This window comes from Salmo salar, chromosome ssa11, assembly GCF_905237065.1.
Source record: "Salmo salar chromosome ssa11, Ssal_v3.1, whole genome shotgun sequence".
NCBI classification, from domain to species: domain Eukaryota; kingdom Metazoa; phylum Chordata; class Actinopteri; order Salmoniformes; family Salmonidae; genus Salmo; species Salmo salar.
This window is the reverse complement of record NC_059452.1, coordinates 87,223,117-87,243,362: the sequence shown is the minus strand read 5'-3', so window position 1 is coordinate 87,243,362 and position 20,246 is coordinate 87,223,117. Positions and strand designations below refer to the sequence as shown.

General features: G+C 46.0%; 1 protein-coding gene and 1 pseudogene across 1 annotated transcript in view; both read left to right on the top strand.

The window, feature by feature from the left end:
* Positions 1-4,416, top strand: part of smarcad1b (SWI/SNF-related, matrix-associated actin-dependent regulator of chromatin, subfamily a, containing DEAD/H box 1 b) — a 34,737-nt gene extending 30,321 nt beyond the window's left edge. The window contains exons 11-22 of the mRNA XM_014128544.2: positions 56-115; positions 253-328; positions 814-949; positions 1,205-1,336; positions 1,494-1,589; positions 2,015-2,132; positions 2,279-2,394; positions 2,598-2,786; positions 3,123-3,241; positions 3,552-3,734; positions 3,895-4,010; positions 4,183-4,416. Coding sequence (XP_013984019.1) covers positions 56-115; positions 253-328; positions 814-949; positions 1,205-1,336; positions 1,494-1,589; positions 2,015-2,132; positions 2,279-2,394; positions 2,598-2,786; positions 3,123-3,241; positions 3,552-3,734; positions 3,895-4,010; positions 4,183-4,244 — 1,403 coding nt within the window. The 3' untranslated portion in view covers positions 4,245-4,416. The remainder of the gene's footprint in view (positions 1-55; positions 116-252; positions 329-813; positions 950-1,204; positions 1,337-1,493; positions 1,590-2,014; positions 2,133-2,278; positions 2,395-2,597; positions 2,787-3,122; positions 3,242-3,551; positions 3,735-3,894; positions 4,011-4,182) is intronic.
* A 12,554-nt stretch (positions 4,417-16,970) lies between these two features.
* On the top strand, positions 16,971-19,395 carry LOC106563333 (spindle and kinetochore-associated protein 1-like; annotated as a pseudogene).
* Positions 19,396-20,246: the final 851 nt, after the last annotated feature.

Genomic DNA, 20,246 nt, shown 5'->3' with positions numbered 1-20,246 from the left:
TCCTATCTTTTTAAGATGTTTTTTTTTTTTAACAGATTTTGCTTCTCTGTTGCAGATAATTGGGTGCGGGAGCTGAATCTGTGGTGTCCCAGGCTCAAAGTCCTGGTGTACTATGGTGAGGGAATCTTCTATTCGTTCTGAATGGCGTGCCTCATCAGACTGTAGTTGTCATGGTTCAGCCTTTATGTTTATTTCATTATACAGAATGACTAAATATAGATAGTCCTATTTATATTGTGTGTCTGTGTCTAGGGTCTGTGGAGGATCGCAAGTACCTTCGCTATGATATTCTCAACAGACAGGTCGACTACAACATCATCATTTCCACGTAAGTCTCAAATCTGAGAAATGACTGTTATGCAAGAATGACGGGGAGCGGCTAGGTGAGAAAAATACGTCTGTGCCCTTGAGCAAGGCACTTAACTCGAATTGCTCTGGATAAGAGTGTCTGCTAAGTGTTTCTGTTTTATACTTGGAACTGCACTTGAGTCTAGTATTTTACAGGTTCACATCCTACTCTCTTAGCTACTGTGTGTTTTCTGAGCAAGACACTTAGCCCTAAGTGCCTCAGGTAATATCCAGCAGAATTAGTGGCAATCTTGTAAAACCACCAGCCGTGTAAGTCACCCCGGCTGGGCTTCTGCTAACACGATAATATATTCAGCGTTTGACTAAACCTGAAAAGTCCTGTGTTAGCTGTACCCGTGACTCGTTCATACTTCATGGTAATCAAGCGGTTGTCGTGCCTCACAGACCACTGAGGACCTTGTGTGTTTGGCATGGCTCCTCGAGCTGCTGTGTTTCTGCTGCCAGGTACGCTCTGACCACCAGCAACGACAACGACCGCAGCCTGTTCCGAAAGCTGAAACTGGAGTACGCCGTGTTCGATGAGGGCCACATGCTGAAGAACATGAGCTCGCTGCGGTACCGCCACCTGATGGCCATCAACGTTAGTACACTGCAGGGGCGGGGGTCACCTTGGCTGATAACAGACATTATTGATTGGCGTGATAATGATTTTAAGATAAGGTTTAACTTTAGCCTCTAAACTGTTCCGCTTCCTGCCTGAACAATGTCTTGTTTGTCTCCTGTGAGTCACCCCACTTTCTTCCTTTTCACTGCAGTGCATTCTGATACTTCCTGTCATGGTGTTATACAATGTACTATATTAATCTATTCAGATTTGATTTTGATGTGATCTCAGGCTAAGTACCGTCTGCTGCTGACTGGGACTCCAGTGCAGAACAACCTCCTGGAGCTCATGTCCCTGCTCAACTTCATCATGCCCGACATGTTCTCCAGCAGCACTTCACAGCTCACCAATATGTTTGCCATGGTGAGGCTAGAACGAATGCTATACGGGATCACTCCAAATATATTCGTCTTAGTGTGCAGCAAATTTGACCCATCCGGTCAAAAAGTCTAGCTAATATAAGCCCACTGACTGTGGTAAGATTTCCTTTGGAGAGATGTCATCTTTTATTTCCTGTCAGAAATCATCAGAGGAGCAGAGCAGCTTTGAGATGGAGAGGATCTCTCATGCCAAACTGATCATGAAACCCTTCATCCTCAGACGTGTGAAGAGTGAGGTACAGAACCGCTCGGTCTAAACTCCTTACCAGATCAAATGTATTTATAAAGCCCTTCTTACATCAGCTGATACCTCAAAGTGTTGTACAGAAACCCAGCCTAAAACCCCAAACAGCAAGCAATGCAGGTGTAGAAGCACGGAAGTGGATCAATTAGAGACAGATGGGGTTATGGCATGACTTGGGACAGTGATACATCCTCTACCACCGTACTTCATTCTTGTATACTATTGTGCATTGTTTTCATGGTTCATTTAGAGTTCTACTGTGCTATTTTCTTAATCTATAACTTCAGATTTCCCCGTAGTCTCCCATTGACGTCAATGCATGACTAAGGCAAAATTCTATTTAAGTGGAAGTTAGGATTCGTCCCCAAGAGACGTTCAGTTGACATGTGACTGGATCGACGTGCATCTCTGCCTCAGGTGCTGAAGCAGCTCCCAGCCAAGGAGGAGAAGGTGGAATTCTGTGCCATGAGTGACCAGCAGCAGCAGCTCTACAACGCCTTAATGCAGAAGCTCAAGGGATCCACCAATGGAGAGAGTATGTTAGGGAGAGGAGGAAGGCATCTGGTTCATTTGAATAGCGATGGAAGGCCTAAGAGAATATTAAATAGCAACACAAGTAGCGTTTTAAGGTGCATGGATTTTCTGATTGAAAACCATATGTTGCCCATTTGTCCTCCACAGAGAGAGAACTGACCAACGTGATGATGCAGTTGAGGAAGATGGCAAATCATCCACTGTTGCACCGGGAGCATTACACCACTACCAAACTGTCTGCTATGAGTCAACTCATGCTGAAGGTCAGACCTGAAAACTTACCGTGTTTGAGGAGAATGTTTTGAATGGGTTTGTAACTCCTATTGACAGCTCCCCTCCACTGATATGAAAGCTACTGCTGTTTTGTCTGCTGTTGATGGGGCTGTCAGAAAGATAAGGGCATTACAGTGGGTATTCTGGTCAGCCTGTGATTGCTTTGACTCGGTTTGACCCTTAACCCCGTCAGGAGCCGACCCACTGTGAAGCAGACCCAGCGCTGATCAAGGAGGACATGGAGGTCATGACAGACTTTGAGCTGCACCGACTTTGTCTTCAGTACCCGTCCGTACAAGACTATCAGCTGAACACAGACATGCTCCTGGACTCAGGAAAACTCAGCCTGCTCACACAGCTTCTGGCCTCTCTCAAAAACAAGGTATGAAAGCTACAGTGGAAGTGGATCAATTAGAGACAGCATCTTTATTATGCACTATTTAGCCTTGCCCGTAGTGATCCAGCTATAGTCTTCTCCATCTCCCTTCCTGGTGGTTTCTTCACCCCCCCCATAAAACCAGTCACCCTTTTATTCCCCATTCCTCTACCTGTCAGATACTTCATCTCTTCCCTGCTCTCAATTAAAATCACTCTTTTCTTGGCTTTCCACCTTCCAACATGCAGTCAACCACATCTCTATATTTCTCTTTCTCGCTTTCTTTCTCTCTGATCCCTCCGGTCCTGTAGTTATTAATCACAGTGACTGTTTCTGTGTCAGGGGGACAGAGTGGTGCTCTTCAGCCAGTTCACCATGATGCTGGACATTCTAGAGGTGTTCCTGAAGCACTTGAAACATCACTACATTCGACTGGATGGATCAACGCCCATGTCTGACAGGTAGGACGGTGAACTCTGTCCCTACATCCGCATGGCAGTGTTTCCCCCCCCTGTACTTACCATTCTGTTCAATGAGTGTCTATAGCACAGGCTGTAATTTATCTCCTAATAGGATATGACAGGTCTTAGTCATTTAGGAATGGATTGATATGTAGTAGGGACCGAAAATGGTCACAACCAGGGGTTTTTCCAAGGACTATGGACATTATGCAAATTAAACTGTTAATCACAATTTTTTTTTAAATTATATTTTTAATTATGCTTATTAATAGAAATGAATAGATCTGTTAATTCTCCCATCCTCTTGTAGAATCGTGCTGATTGACCAGTACAACACGGAGTTGGACATCTTTGTGTTCTTGATGTCTACGAAGGCTGGTGGCCTGGGCATCAACCTGACCTCAGCCAATGTGGTCATCTTGCACGACATTGACTGCAACCCCTACAATGATAAGCAGGCCGAGGACCGCTGTCACCGTGTCGGACAGACAAGGTCAGCGAGGATCGGGAAACTATGTTTTCCCACAAGCAGTTTGCTAACGTTACCCGCCAGCCAGACCCAGGCTGTGCGCTTCCTTTGAGCTTGTGTTGCTCATACAGTAGATGTGAGTGTGTATACCCTGTAGTAAAACTCTGGCATATTTATGTTGCAGGACTGTGAAGGTGATCAAGCTGATCAGTAAGGACTCTATAGAGGATGGCATGCTCCGCATCGGTCAGAAGAAACTCAAACTGGAGCAGGATATGACTGCTTCCGAGTCCCAGGACGGTGAGCTCATTATCCCCTCCCATCTCTCACATTAACCACCAAATACTGTACCGCGCATGCCGATACCAACACATAACAAAATTCATTTTCATATAGCCTGCCAATGAACATATTCACTGACAGTCGATTGATAGATTTTCCGGGCTGAAACTAGATGCATTTCCTTTGTCAGGAGATGAGGACTCGATACCAGAAGACATGGCCTCCCTGCTGAAGGCCTCACTGGGGCTGTGAGGATGTATCTATTTGTCTGGAGGGGTCCTCAAGGTTGTCGATTTGTCCGCATGTCTCCTCTTATCTTCACTGTACTGTATGTACAAATAGTTTCTTAAGTTCATTGCCTTATGATGTTTCTAAGACATTTTGTGTCACTGTTGCAACAATTTCTAATAAAAGATTACAAGCAGTGATGTCCAATTTTCCATGATTTTATGTGGGCTACATTTTGAAGCGCAGTCTGGATGGCAGAGCAGCTGCATTGCAGTGATGATCATTCTGAACGCAGCGGGAAGATTCAAATAGTGCCAGTTACCAAGACGGAGGTTGGAGAAAACATTACATTAGCCAACTAGCAGAGCTGTTTTCCACGTCTAAAAGTAGCCAACTCGGAAACATAATGTAAGTTACTCTCAATATTACAGCGATTTTTTTTTTAACGTCAGAACATGTTTTACAAACCGGTGATCTTGTGTGGATTCAGACTAGATAATTTAGCTAGTTAGCCAGCGTTGTGAATGTGGTTCTCGAAATTCATAATTTACTTGATTGAGCCAGTATGGATAGACGGTCTATGAGATTGGCTTGATTAACTAACCTAGATGGCTAGCTATGTATTTTTACTTAGTAATCTTGTTTATCTTTGTATAACTACTGTAACAAAGTTGACAAGAACGAACACAAGACAAAGCTTCATAGCTGCTATATGCTTTTTTAATTATATTGTCAATTTTGTTACTTACGTTTTATTTGTAATTGGCAAGCTATCTAACATGTGCCCTAGTATAAACTGTAACATGAAATTGATACATGTATAGCTACATATATTAATCTATACATCCGGTAAAGTCCAGATAAGTCATTACGAAAGGAATAATAAGGTTATACCGTTATGTACCTAAAGCATTGTTTTTTTAAAGAAAAATGACAAACATCGTTGTAATCAACTCTTAGATTTTTGGCTAATTTATTTTGGGTAACAGACATTTACAACAAAATGTTCAATGTGGACCCAGAGGATATCACTTGGAATTGTTAATTAAAACGCTTGTTTCCAAAAAGTGGTCCTCGAAGGTAAAAACAATAACACATATAATGATTAAAAGGCAAGACAAAATTACAAACAACAATAAATACATTCATTTATGTTGACTTCCTAAAAAGTGGAACTATTCAATGCACTTCAACCTAAACTTAAAAATCAACCATATTAATTTCACATTAAAACAATCTATTCCTATCATTCAAATAAATACTCCTGATCAGCAGTAGGGGGCACAAGGGGCAGTGATAAGGGAAGACGTGTGGTAGCCTAAATGATAGGGGAAGACGTGTAGTAGCCTAAATGATAGGGGAAGACGTGTGGTAGCCTAAATGATAGGGGAAGACGTGTGGTAGCCTAAATGATAGGGGAAGACGTGTGGTAGCCTAAATGATAAGGGAAGACGTGTAGTAGCCTAAATGATAGGGGAAGACGTGTAGTAGCCTAAATGATAGGGGAAGACGTGTAGTAGCCTAAATGATAGGGGAAGACGTGTGGTAGCCTAAATGATAGGGGAAGACGTGTGGTAGCCTAAATGATAGGGGAAGACGTGTGGTAGCCTAAATGATAGGGGAAGACGTGTGGTAGCCTAAATGATAGGGGAAGACGGGTGGTAGCCTAAATGTTAGGGGAAGACGTGTGGTAGCCTAAATGTTAGGGGAAGACGTGTGGTAGCCTAAATGATAGGGGAAGACGTGTGGTAGCCTAAATGATAGGGGAAGACGTGTGGTAGCCTAAATGATAGGGGAAGACGTGTGGTAGCCTAAATGATAGGGGAAGACGTGTGGTAGCCTAAATGATAGGGGAAGACGTGTGGTAGCCTAAATGATAGGGGAAGACGTGTGGTAGCCTAAATGTTAGGGGAAGACGTGTGGTAGCCTAAATGTTAGGGGAAGACGTGTGGTAGCCTAAATGTTAGGGGAAGACGTGTGGTAGCCTAAATGTTAGGGGAAGACGTGTGGTAGCCTAAATGATAGGGGAAGACGTGTGGTAGCCTAAATGATAGGGGAAGACGTGTGGTAGCCTAAATGATAGGGGAAGACGTGTGGTAGCCTAAATGATAGGGGAAGACGTGTGGTAGCCTAAATGATAGGGGAAGACGTGTGGTAGCCTAAATGTTAGGGGAAGACGTGTGATAGCCTAAATGTTAGGGGAAGACGTGTGGTAGCCTAAATGTTAGGGGAAGACGTGTGGTAGCCTAAATGTTAGGGGAAGACGTGTGGTAGCCTAAATGTTAGGGGAAGACGTGTAGTAGCCTAAATGATAGGGGAAGACGTGTAGTAGCCTAAATGATAGGGGAAGACGTGTAGTAGCCTAAATAATAGGGGAAGACGTGTAGTAGCCTAAATTCCTGAGCTTAAGGTACAGTGCCTTCAGAAAGTATTCATACCCCATGATTTATTCCACATTTTGTTGTTACAGCCTCGATTCAAAATTGATTTGGATTTGATTTCTCACCCATCAACACAAAACCCCACAATGACCGTGAAAACATGTTTTTATAATTTTTTGCAATTTTATTGAAAATTAAATAAAGAGCTCTAATTTACATAAGTATTCATACCCCCTTTGCTATGGCACTCCAAATTGAGCTCAGGTGCATCCAATTTCCATTGATCACCCTTGAGATGTGATTACAACTTGGAGTCCACCTGTGAACAATTCAATTGTTTGGACATGATTTAGAAAGAAACGCACCAGTCTATATAAGGTCCCACAGTTGACAGTGCATGTCGGGCCTGAGGGGTTCGTGCTGATTGTGACAGCTGGTTAAATGGCTTCCCTTGACAAGGCAAGAACAAGATGTATGTCAGGAGAAGTGCCGTATTATCATAAAGCGACATATACTTGGAATATGGAGGTAAAAAGAGAGGCAGAGGAGGTCTAAGAGAGAGAGAGAGGACGTGCTTGTTGCACCCTCGACAACTACTATGATTATTATTATTTGACCATGCTGGTCATTTATGAACATTTTAACATCTTGACCATGTTCTGTTATAATATCCACCCTGCACAGCCAGAAGAGGACTGGCCACCCCTCATAGCCTGGTTCCTCTCTAGGTTTCTTCCTAGGTTTTTGGCCTTTCTAGGGAGTTTTTCCTAGGGAGTTTTTCCTAGCCACCGTGCTTCTTTCACATGCATTGCTTGCTGTTTGGGGTTTTAGGCTGGGTTTCTGTACAGCACTTTGAGATATCAGCTGATGTACGAAGGGCTATATAAATAAATTTGATTTGAGAGAGGGGGAGGAAGAGGGTGAGCTTGAGTAAGTTAAAAATGTCAGGAAAAGGGAGATGAGAAATGGAAGTGAATGAGGTCAAAGTATGGTAAGTGGAAGTTCTCGGAGCCCGGTTTCAGGGTGGGTGACAACAGAGTTGGGTGCTGTGGAATCGGTGAGGGTAATCAGAAGTGGTCTTGTGATAATTGTTTGTGTTTCTGCTGGTCAGCGGGAGAAGGTGCTCCGTGTTAAATGAATGAGGACCAGAAATGTGAATTGTTTTGCTCTCAAGAAAAGGGTGCCATTTGAAAGGAGTGATTTTACTGGGGTAAAAGTTATAGAACTACCCAGACTGCCTAGAGCTGGCAGTCCGACCAAAATGGGCAACTGGGAAGAAGGACCTTGGTCAGGGAGGTGACCAAGAACCTAATGACCACTCTGGCAGACCTACAGAGTTCCTTGGCTGAGATGGAAGAACTTGCCAGAAGGACAACAGTCTTCTTGTTGTGCAATTATTAGATTACATGTTAGATATTGATGCACTGTCGGAACAAGAAGCACAAGCATTTCACTACACTCGCAATAACATCTGCTAACCATGTGTATGTGACCAATAAGATTTGATTTGACCAATCTAGGCTTCATGGGAGAGTGGCCAGACGGAAGCCCCTCCTGAGAAAAAAGCACATTTACATTTACATTTAAGTCATTTAGCAGACGCTCTTATCCAGAGCGACTTACAAATTGGTGCATTCACCTTATGATATCCAGTGGAACAACCACTTTACAATAGTGCATCTAAATCTTTTAAGGGGGGGTTAGAAGGATTACTTTATCCTATCCTAGGTATTCCTTAAAGAGGTGGGGTTTCAGGTGTCTCCGGAAGGTGGTGATTGACTCCGCTGTCCTGGCGTCGTGAGGGAGCTTGTTCCACCATTGGGGTGCCAGAGCAGCGAACAGTTTTGACTGGGCTGAGCGGGAACTGTGCTTCCTCAGAGGTAGGGGGGCCAGCAGGCCAGAGGTGGATGAACGCAGTGCCCTTGTTTGGGTGTAGGGCCTGATCAGAGCCTGAAGGTATGGAGGTGCCGTTCCCTTCACAGCTCCGTAGGCAATCACCATGGTCTTGTAGCGGATGCGAGCTTCAACTGGAAGCCAGTGGAGAGAGCGGAGGAGCGGGGTGACGTGAGAGAACTTGGGAAGGTTGAACACCAGACGGGCTGCGGCGTTCTGGATGAGTTGTAGGGGTTTAATGGCACAGGCAGGGAGCCCAGCCAACAGCGAGTTGCAGTAATCCAGCGGGAGATGACAAGTGCCTGGATTAGGTCCTGCGCCGCTTCCTGTGTGAGGCAGGGTCGTACTCTGCGAATGTTGTAGAGCATGAACCTACAGGATCGGGTCACCGCCTTGATGTTAGTGGAGAACGACAGGGTGTTGTCCAGGATCACGCCAAGGTTCTTAGCACTCTGGGAGGAGGACACAAGGGAGTTGTCAACCGTGATGGCGAGATCATGGAACGGGCAGTCCTTCCCCGGGAGGAAGAGCAGCTCCGTCTTGCCGAGGTTCAGCTTGAGGTGGTGATCCGTCATCCACACTGATATGTCTGACAGACATGCAGAGATGCGATTCGCCGCCTGGTTATCAGAAGGGGGGAAAGGAGAAGATTAATTGTGTGTCGTCTGCATAGCAATGATAGGAGAGACCATGTGAGGATATGACAGAGCCAAGTGACTTGGTGTATAGCGAGAATAGGAGAGGGCCTAGAACAGAGCCCTGGGGGACACCAGTGGTGAGAGCGCATGGTGCGGAGACAGATTCTCGCCACGCCACCTGGTAGAAGCGACCTGTCAGGTAGGACGCAATCCAAGCGTGGGCCGCGCCAGAGATGCCCAACTCAGAGAGGGTGGAGAGGAGGATCTGATGGTTCACAGTATCAAAGGCAGCAGATAGGTCTAGAAGGATGAGAGCAGAGGAGAGAGAGTTAGCTTTAGCAGTGCGGAGAGCCTCCGTGACACAGAGAAGAGCAGTCTCAGTTGAATGCCCAGTCTTGAAACCTGACTGATTAGGATCAAGAAGGTCATTCTGAGAGAGATAGCAGGAGAGCTGGCCAAGGACGGCACGTTCAAGAGTTTTGGAGAGAAAAGAAAGAAGGGATACTGGTCTGTAGTTGTTGACATCGGAGGGATCAAGTGTAGGTTTTTTCAGAAGGGGTGCAACTCTCGCTCTCTTGAAGACGGAAGGGACGTAGCCAGCGGTCAAGGATGAGTTGATGAGCGAGGTGAGGTAGGGGAGAAGGTCTCCGGAAATGGTCTGGAGAAGAGAGGAGGGGATAGGGTCAAGTGGGCAGGTTGTTGGGCGGCCGGCCGTCACAAGACGCGAGATTTCATCTGGAGAGAGAGCGGAGAAAAAGGTCAAAGCACAGGGTAGGGCAGTGTGAGCAGGACCAGCGGTGTCGTTTGACTTAGCAAACGAGGATCGGATATCGTCAACCTTCTTTTCAAAATGGTTGACGAAGTCATCCGCAGAGAGGGAGGAGGGGGGGGAGGATTCAGGAGGGAGGAGAAGGTAGCAAAGAGCTTCCTAGGGTTAGAGGCAGATGCTTGGAATTTAGAGTGGTAGAAAGTGGCTTTAGCAGCAGAGACAGAAGAGGAGAATGTAGAGAGGAGGGAGTGAAAGGATGCCAGGTCCGCAGGGGAGGCGAGTTTTCCTCCATTTCCGCTCGGCTGCCCGGAGCCCTGTTCTGTGAGCTCGTAGTGAGTCGTCGAGCCACGGAGCAGGAGGGGAGGACCGAGCCGGCCTGGAGGATAGGGGACAGAGAAAATCAAAGGATGCAGAAAGGGAGGAGAGGAGGGTTGAGGAGGCAGAATCAGGAGATAGGTTGGAGAAGGTTTGAGCAGAGGGAAGAGATGATAGGATGGAAGAGGAGAGAGTAGCGGGAGAGAGAGAGCGAAGGTTGGGACGGCGCAATATCATCCGAGTAGGGGCAGAGTGAGAAGTGTTGGATGAGAGCAAGAGGGAAAAGGATACAAGGTAGTGGTCGGAGATTTGGAGGGGAGTTGCAATGAGATTAGTGGAAGAACAGCATCTAGTAAAGATGAGGTCAAGCGTATTGCCTGCCTTGTGAGTAGGGGGGGAAGGTGAGAGGGTGAGGTCAAAAGAGGAGAGGAGTGGAAAAAAGGAGGCAGAGAGAAATGAGTCAAAGGTAGACGTGGGGAGGTTAAAGTCACCCAGAACTGTGAGAGGTGAGCCATCTTCAGGAAAGGAACTTATCAAGGCGTCAAGCTCATTGATGAACTCTCCAAGGGAACCTGGAGGGCGATAAATGATAAGGATGTTAAGCTTGAAAGGGCTGGTAACTGTGACAGCATGGAATTCAAATGAGGAGATAGACAGATGGGTCAGGGGAGAAAGAGAGAATGTCCACTTGGGAGAGATGAGGATTCCAGTGCCACCACCCCGCTGGCTCGATGCTCTAGGGGTATGCGAGAACACGTGGGCAGACGAAGAGAGAGCAGTAGGAGTAGCAGTGTTATCTGTGGTAATCCATGTTTCTGTCAGCGCCAGGAAGTCTAGGGACTGGAGGGTAGCATAGGCTGAGATGAACTCAGCCTTGTTGGCTGCAGACCGGCAGTTCCAGAGGCTGCCGGAGACCTGTAACTCCACGTGGGTCGTGCGCGCTGGGACCACCAGGTTAGAGTGGCAGCGGCCACGCGGTGTGAAGCGTTTGTATGGCCTGTGCAGAGGGGAGAGAACAGGGATAGACAGACACATAGTTGACAAGCTACAGAAGTGTTGTTTCTTGTATTATTGTCTCTTGTGTCTTTAGAGAACTGTTTCACTTTGATATCCCTTTTCTTCTGTCCTGATTTTCTCTTTCTTTTCTTCTGTTAACTAGATATTCTTTGTTGTTCTTCGTTAGCTAGCTAGCTTCTTCCAAAAGAGTCCCTAGCAACTGCTTAGCAACTGGTAAACAATTCAGCTAGCTAAGATAACTACAATTTTATGAAAAATAACTATTTTTCAAAAGCCTATCTTCTTTGTTTGTTGCTTGTTTTTTTCTCCTCTTCAGTCTTGCAGTTTTCTTTTGCTTTTTTCCGATGTCCTTCACTCTAAAAACCATGTAAATTTCAATATTTGTAGGAGCTCATTTTTCAGCTGCTGCTGCTCAAATTGGAGTTCCGGAACGACCTGACAGCACGCCTAGAGTTTGCAAAAATGCACATGAAAGACTGAGAAGGCAAAATATTCTGTGGTCTGATCAGACAAAAATGTAACACTTTGGCCTGAATGCAAAGCGCTGTCTAGCGAAAACCTGGCACAGCTCATTACCTGTCTAACACCATCCCTACCGTGAAGCATGGCGGTGTCAGCGTCATGCTATGGGGATTCTTTTCCACAGGCTTTAACTGGGAGACTGGTAAGGGAACAATGAATGGCGCAAAATACAGGCAAATCCTTGATGAGAACCTGCTTCAGGGTGCAAATGACCTTAGACTGGGGTTAAGATTTACGTTCCAACAGGACAATGACCCCAAGCACACAGCCAAAGCAATGCTGGAATGGCTTCAGAACGTGAACGTCCTTGAGTGGCCCAGCCAAAGCCCATACTTGAATCCCATTTGAAAATCTGTGTAAATGGAAGAAAATCCCCAAAACCAGATGTGCAAAGCTGATAGACACCGTTGACGACTCAAAGCTCTAATTGCTACCAAAGGTGCTTCTACAAAGTATCGACTCGGGTGTGAATACTTCTGTATTTAATTTTCTACATATTTGAAAAAATGTCTAAACATGTTTTCACTTTGTCATTATGAGGTATTATGTGTAGATGGGTAGACATTTTTTTTATCCAATTTGAATTCTGTCTGTAACACAAAATGTGGAGTAAGACAAGCGGTATGAATACTTTATGAAGGCACTGTATTCTTCAAGATTCATATGTCAAAATGGCCATTGAATGAACAGCAGGAAATCTTCCAGACTTTTTTCATTTTATTGAGCAGCACAGTCTTTACCATATTCTTATTTTTCAGCAATATGAGTCATTGCGAGTTTGAGGATATAATCCTGCATTTGAACGACAGGATTTCATCCATCAGACAGGTCTTGGAGCTGCGGACAATTGGTTTGATGATCTAGTACATACATTTACATTTACATTTAAGTCATTTAGCAGACGCTCTTATCCAGAGCGACTTACAAAATGGTGCATTTACCTTATGATATCCAGTGAAACAACCACTTTACAATAGTGCATCTAAATATTTTAAGGGGGGGGTTTAGAAGGATTACTTTATCCTATCCTAGGTATTCCTTAAAGAGGTGGGGTTTCAGGTGTCTCCGGAAGGTGGTGATTGACTCTGCTGTCCTGGCGTCGTGAGGGAGCTTGTTCCACCATTGGGGTGCCAGAGCAGCGAACAGTTTTGACTGGGCTGAGCGGGAACTGTGCTTCCTCAGAGGTAGGGGGCCAGCAGGCCAGTGGTGGATGAACGCAGTGCCCTTGTTTGGGTGTAGGGCCTGATCAGAGCCTGAAGGTATGGAGGTGCCGTTCCCTTCACAGCTCCGTAGGCAATCACCATGGTCTTGTAGCGGATGCGAGCTTCAACTGGAAGCCAGTGGAGAGAGCGAAGGAGCGGGGTGACGTGAGAGAACTTGGGAAGGTTGAACACCAGACGGGCCGCGGCGTTCTGGATGAGTTGTAGGGGTTTAATGGCACAGGCAGGGAGCCCAGCCAACAGCGAGTTGCAGTAATCCAGCGGGAGATGACAAGTGCCTGGATTAGGTCCTGCGCCGCTTCCTGTGTGAGGCAGGGTCGTACTCTGCGAATGTTGTAGAGCATGAACCTACAGGATCGGGTCACCGCCTTGATGTTAGTGGAGAACGACAGGGTGTTGTCCAGGATCACGCCAAGGTTCTTAGCACTCTGGGAGGAGGACACAAGGGAGTTGTCAACCGTGATGGCGAGATCATGGAACGGGCAGTCCTTCCCCGGGAGGAAGAGCAGCTCCGTCTTGCCGAGGTTCAGCTTGAGGTGGTGATCCGTCATCCACACTGATATGTCTGACAGACATGCAGAGATGCGATTCGCCGCCTGGTTATCAGAAGGGGGAAAGGAGAAGATTAATTGTGTGTCGTCTGCATAGCAATGATAGGAGAGACCATGTGAGGATATGACAGAGCCAAGTGACTTGGTGTATAGCGAGAATAGGAGAGGGCCTAGAACAGAGCCCTGGGGGACACCAGTGGTGAGAGCGCATGGTGCGGAGACAGATTCTCGCCACGCCACCTGGTAGAAGCGACCTGTCAGGTAGGACGCAATCCAAGCGTGGGCCGCGCCAGAGATGCCCAACTCAGAGAGGGTGGAGAGAAGGATCTGATGGTTCACAGTATCAAAGGCAGCAGATAGGTCTAGAAGGATGAGAGCAGAGGAGAGAGAGTTAGCTTTAGCAGTGCGGAGAGCCTCCGTGACACAGAGAAGAGCAGTCTCAGTTGAATGCCCAGTCTTGAAACCTGACTGATTAGGATCAAGAAGGTCATTCTGAGAGAGATAGCAGGAGAGCTGGCCAAGGACGGCACGTTCAAGAGTTTTGGAGAGAAAAGAAAGAAGGGATACTGGTCTGTAGTTGTTGACATCGGAGGGATCAAGTGTAGGTTTTTTCAGAAGGGGTGCAACTCTCGCTCTCTTGAAGACGGAAGGGACGTAGCCAGCGGTCAAGGATGAGTTGATGAGCGAGGTGAGGTAGGGGAGAAGGTCTCCGGAAATGGTCTGGAGAAGAGAGGAGGGGATAGGGTCAAGTGGGCAGGTTGTTGGGCGGCCGGCCGTCACAAGACGCGAGATTTCATCTGGAGAGAGAGCGGAGAAAAAGGTCAAAGCACAGGGTAGGGCAGTGTGAGCAGGACCAGCGGTGTCGTTTGACTTAGCAAACGAGGATCGGATATCGTCAACCTTCTTTTCAAAATGGTTGACGAAGTCATCCACAGAGAGGGAGGAGGGGGGGAGGATTCAGGAGGGAGGAGAAGGTAGCAAAGAGCTTCCCTAGGGTTAGAGGCAGATGCTTGGAATTTAGAGTGGTAGAAAGTGGCTTTAGCAGCAGAGACAGAAGAGGAGAATGTAGAGAGGAGGGAGTGAAAGGATGCCAGGTCCGCAGGGGAGGCGAGTTTTCCTCCATTTCCGCTCGGCTGCCCGGAGCCCTGTTCTGTGAGCTCGTAGTGAGTCGTCGAGCCACGGAGCAGGAGGGGAGGACCGAGCCGGCCTGGAGGATAGGGGACAGAGAAAATCAAAGGATGCAGAAAGGGAGGAGAGGAGGGTTGAGGAGGCAGAATCAGGAGATAGGTTGGAGAAGGTTTGAGCAGAGGGAAGAGATGATAGGATGGAAGAGGAGAGAGTAGCGGGAGAGAGAGAGCGAAGGTTGGGACGGCGCAATATCATCCGAGTAGGGGCAGAGTGAGAAGTGTTGGATGAGAGCAAGAGGGAAAAGGATACAAGGTAGTGGTCGGAGATTTGGAGGGGAGTTGCAATGAGATTAGTGGAAGAACAGCATCTAGTAAAGATGAGGTCAAGCGTATTGCCTGCCTTGTGAGTAGGGGGGAAGGTGAGAGGGTGAGGTCAAAAGAGGAGAGGAGTGGAAAAAAGGAGGCAGAGAGAAATGAGTCAAAGGTAGACGTGGGGAGGTTAAAGTCACCCAGAACTGTGAGAGGTGAGCCATCTTCAGGAAAGGAACTTATCAAGGCGTCAAGCTCATTGATGAACTCTCCAAGGGAACCTGGAGGGCGATAAATGATAAGGATGTTAAGCTTGAAAGGGCTGGTAACTGTGACAGCATGGAATTCAAATGAGGAGATAGACAGATGGGTCAGGGGAGAAAGAGAGAATGTCCACTTGGGAGAGATGAGGATTCCAGTGCCACCACCCCGCTGGCTCGATGCTCTAGGGGTATGCGAGAACACGTGGGCAGACGAAGAGAGAGCAGTAGGAGTAGCAGTGTTATCTGTGGTAATCCATGTTTCTGTCAGCGCCAGGAAGTCTAGGGACTGGAGGGTAGCATAGGCTGAGATGAACTCAGCCTTGTTGGCTGCAGACCGGCAGTTCCAGAGGCTGCCGGAGACCTGTAACTCCACGTGGGTCGTGGCGCTGGGACCACCAGGTTAGAGTGGCAGCGGCCACGCGGTGTGAAGCGTTTGTATGGCCTGTGCAGAGGGGAGAGAACAGGGATAGACAGACACATAGTTGACAAGCTACAGAAGTGTTGTTTCTTGTATTATTGTCTCTTGTGTCTTTAGAGAACTGTTTCACTTTGATATCCCTTTTCTTCTGTCCTGATTTTCTCTTTCTTTTCTTCTGTTAACTAGATATTCTTTGTTGTTCTTCGTTAGCTAGCTAGCTTCTTCCAAAAGAGTCCCTAGCAACTGCTTAGCAACTGGTAAACAATTCAGCTAGCTAAGATAACTACAATTTTATGAAAAATAACTATTTTTCAAAAGCCTATCTTCTTTGTTTGTTGCTTGTTTTTTTCTCCTCTTCAGTCTTGCAGTTTTCTTTTGCTTTTTTCCGATGTCCTTCACTCTAAAAACCATGTAAATTTCAATATTTGTAGGAGCTCATTTTTCAGCTGCTGCTGCTCAAATTGGAGTTCCGAACGACCTGACAGCACGCCTAGAGTTTGCAAAAATGCACATGAAAGACTGAGAAGGCAAAATATTCTGTGGTCTGATCAGACAAAAATGTAACACTTTGGCCTGAATGCAAAGCGCTGTCTAGCGAAAACCTGGCACAGCTCATTACCTGTCTAACACCATCCCTACCGTGAAGCATGGCGGTGTCAGCGTCATGCTATGGGGATTCTTTTCCACAGGCTTTAACTGGGAGACTGGTAAGGGAACAATGAATGGCGCAAAATACAGGCAAATCCTTGATGAGAACCTGCTTCAGGGTGCAAATGACCTTAGACTGGGGTTAAGATTTACGTTCCAACAGGACAATGACCCCAAGCACACAGCCAAAGCAATGCTGGAATGGCTTCAGAACGTGAACGTCCTTGAGTGGCCCAGCCAAAGCCCATACTTGAATCCCATTTGAAAATCTGTGTAAATGGAAGAAAATCCCCAAAACCAGATGTGCAAAGCTGATAGACACCGTTGACGACTCAAAGCTCTAATTGCTACCAAAGGTGCTTCTACAAAGTATCGACTCGGGTGTGAATACTTCTGTATTTAATTTTCTACATATTTGAAAAAATGTCTAAACATGTTTTCACTTTGTCATTATGAGGTATTATGTGTAGATGGGTAGACATTTTTTTTATCCAATTTGAATTCTGTCTGTAACACAAAATGTGGAGTAAGACAAGCGGTATGAATACTTTATGAAGGCACTGTATTCTTCAAGATTCATATGTCAAAATGGCCATTGAATGAACAGCAGGAAATCTTCCAGACTTTTTTCATTTTATTGAGCAGCACAGTCTTTACCATATTCTTATTTTTCAGCAATATGAGTCATTGCGAGTTTGAGGATATAATCCTGCATTTGAACGACAGGATTTCATCCATCAGACAGGTCTTGGAGCTGCGGACAATTGGTTTGATGATCTAGTACATACATTTACATTTACATTTAAGTCATTTAGCAGACGCTCTTATCCAGAGCGACTTACAAAATGGTGCATTTACCTTATGATATCCAGTGAAACAACCACTTTACAATAGTGCATCTAAATATTTTAAGGGGGGGGGGGTTTAGAAGGATTACTTTATCCTATCCTAGGTATTCCTTAAAGAGGTGGGGTTTCAGGTGTCTCCGGAAGGTGGTGATTGACTCTGCTGTCCTGGCGTCGTGAGGGAGCTTGTTCCACCATTGGGGTGCCAGAGCAGCGAACAGTTTTGACTGGGCTGAGCGGGAACTGTGCTTCCTCAGAGGTAGGGGGGCCAGCAGGCCAGTGGTGGATGAACGCAGTGCCCTTGTTTGGGTGTAGGGCCTGATCAGAGCCTGAAGGTATGGAGGTGCCGTTCCCTTCACAGCTCCGTAGGCAATCACCATGGTCTTGTAGCGGATGCGAGCTTCAACTGGAAGCCAGTGGAGAGAGCGAAGGAGCGGGGTGACGTGAGAGAACTTGGGAAGGTTGAACACCAGACGGGCCGCGGCGTTCTGGATGAGTTGTAGGGGTTTAATGGCACAGGCAGGGAGCCCAGCCAACAGCGAGTTGCAGTAATCCAGACGGGAGATGACAAGTGCCTGGATTAGGATTAGGATTAGACATACAGGGCATGTCTCTTGTCGAAGGGATAACTTTTATCTTATGTAGTTAGTGTTTCAGCTAACAGAGAAGAGGGCTCACCTCATCAAACAGAACTCAATGGTTTTCTGACAGCATCAGGTAATACATCACATTCGTGAAACGTAACTTAAAATGTCTGTCCTTTTTTCAGCAAAATATCATGACAAGCAGATCATTCTAGGGAAGATGGGACAAACGTCCTTTCAATAGATGGACTCCTGGATCAGTTTGAATAATGTGTTGGCCGCCAAAAAGACCTACTGTAGAATTTAAAGGTATTGCATACATGCTTCACATTCTATTTTTAGACAGGTCCTTTTTATCTTGTCTGGATTGTAATATCTTAAAGTATGCTATTTGTCCTTTATGTCAGTGTGAAATCTGAGTCATAATTGTAACCCTGGACTGATAGTGATTGACTGTTATTTTTGTCACAGGAACTAGAGGAGTGCTTCCTGAAGGAGGTGCAGGATGGAAAGCACCTTGGAAAGCACATGCCAAGGAAGGGACAGCCAGCCGTCCAGTAAGGATAATGTGTGTGTTGTAGGATGTTGTAACAGGAGAAGCTACAGAGTACCAACCAAATGAATTGTAAATGTTTTGTCCTATTTTTTTATGTATTTTTTTAATCTCCTTTGATTCCCCAGTGGAAGAGGACCTGTGAGACAGAGTGGACCTGTGGATGTGCAACCAACCCAGCAGGAGCATCTCAGGAAAACCTCCAAGAACCAGATCAGAGAGATGGAATTCATCAACTACCCAGAGTTTCAGACCATCCCTCAGTGAGTCCCCCTCAGTGAGTCCCCCTCAGTGAGTCCCCCTCAGTGAGTCCCACTCAGTGAGTCCACCTCAGTGAGTCCCCTCAGTAACACACATGGTCATCCATATACTTTAGTGTAGTTTTATTTATTTAAGATGTTACTGCAGATCTGGCAGTTTTACCAGTAAAAGAAATACATGTTTATAATATCTCTTTCCTATGTATCACTCTTTTGCTCTCTTGGTACATGAAAGGCCGTGTGACATATGACCAGTTGAACACTTCTGTGGACAGCATTAACACGGCGGTAACAGGGAAGTAAAAAGTCCTGCACCTGCCAGTAAAAAACCCTGAATAATGCCACACGCAAGCTTCATCAGCGATTTAAGGACGACACAAAAGGTACCTCACTCAAACTACAGTTCTAAAGAAGGGTTTGTACTTTCCTTCCCTATGACACTAAACACGGTTGATCATTGCTGTTGTAGGAGTTGTGTAATTTCTTCCAAGAGAGGGACATTATGTTCTGATCCAGATATTGTTTTGACAACATTCGGTCAAGGATGGCCGCCTGGGTACTGATGGGAACTAACTTACTTCCTGTCTCAATACTCCTGTGTTCCCCTACAGGTCTATTTTTCATTATAGAGGCGGACATTAAAGAGTTCACTTGGATGAAATTGGACAAGCGCTTCCAGGGCATCCTCAACATGCTACGTCACGGCCAGCGTCTGCGAGAGCAGCGAGGAGGTTTCACACGCGACGTCCTGCTGTGAAAAGAGCTGAGATGTAGAAATGGAGTTTGTCATTGAGCTTGCCTTGAAGATGTTGATTTGTCCTCTGTCCTCAACATACAGTCAGGTCCATAATTATTGGCACCCTTGATAAAGGGTGTTTTTGTATGTGTCGAACTGCTTTGCTTTATCTTGGCCAGGTCGCAGTTGTAAATGAGAACTTGTTCTCAACTAGCCTACCTGGTTAAATAAAGGTTAAAAAAAAAGATGAGCAAAAAATACAAATACTGAGCTATAATTGCTCAAAGAAAGACATTTTGTTTGAAGGGGAACTGCAGTTAATGTGATTTTCCTGCTTTTTGTTTATATTTCAACACTGAGGTGGAAATAACACCTGGTTGCCTCGGCCAGGTGGCTGACACTTGGCCGCAAGTGGTTCTTCCAGTAAGACCATAACCCCAAGCATTAATCAAAATCCACAAGGAAATTGTTAATTGACCACAAAATCATTATTTTGCCATGTCCATCTCAATGTCCAGACTTGAACCCCATTGAAAACCTGTGGTTTGAATTGAAGAGGACAGTCTATAACAGCAGACAAAGGATATCAAGGATCTGGAAATATTCTGTATGGAGGAATGGTTGTCCTTAAGCCATTTTGCCACAACTTTGGAAGTATGCTTGGGGTCATTGTCCATTTGGAAGACCAATTTGCGACCAAGCTTTAACTTCCTGACTGATGTCTTGAGATTTTGCTTCAATATATCCACATAATTTCCTATCCTCATGATGCCATCAATTTTGTGAAGTGCACCAGTCCCTCCTGTAGCAAAGCACCCCCACAACATGATGCTGCCACCCCCATGCTTCACGGTTGGGATGGTGTTCTCCGGCTTGCAAGCCTCTCCCTTTTTCCTCCAAACATAACGATGGTCATTATGGCCAAACAGTTCTATTTTTGTTTAATCCGACGAGGACATTTCTCCAAAAAGTACGAT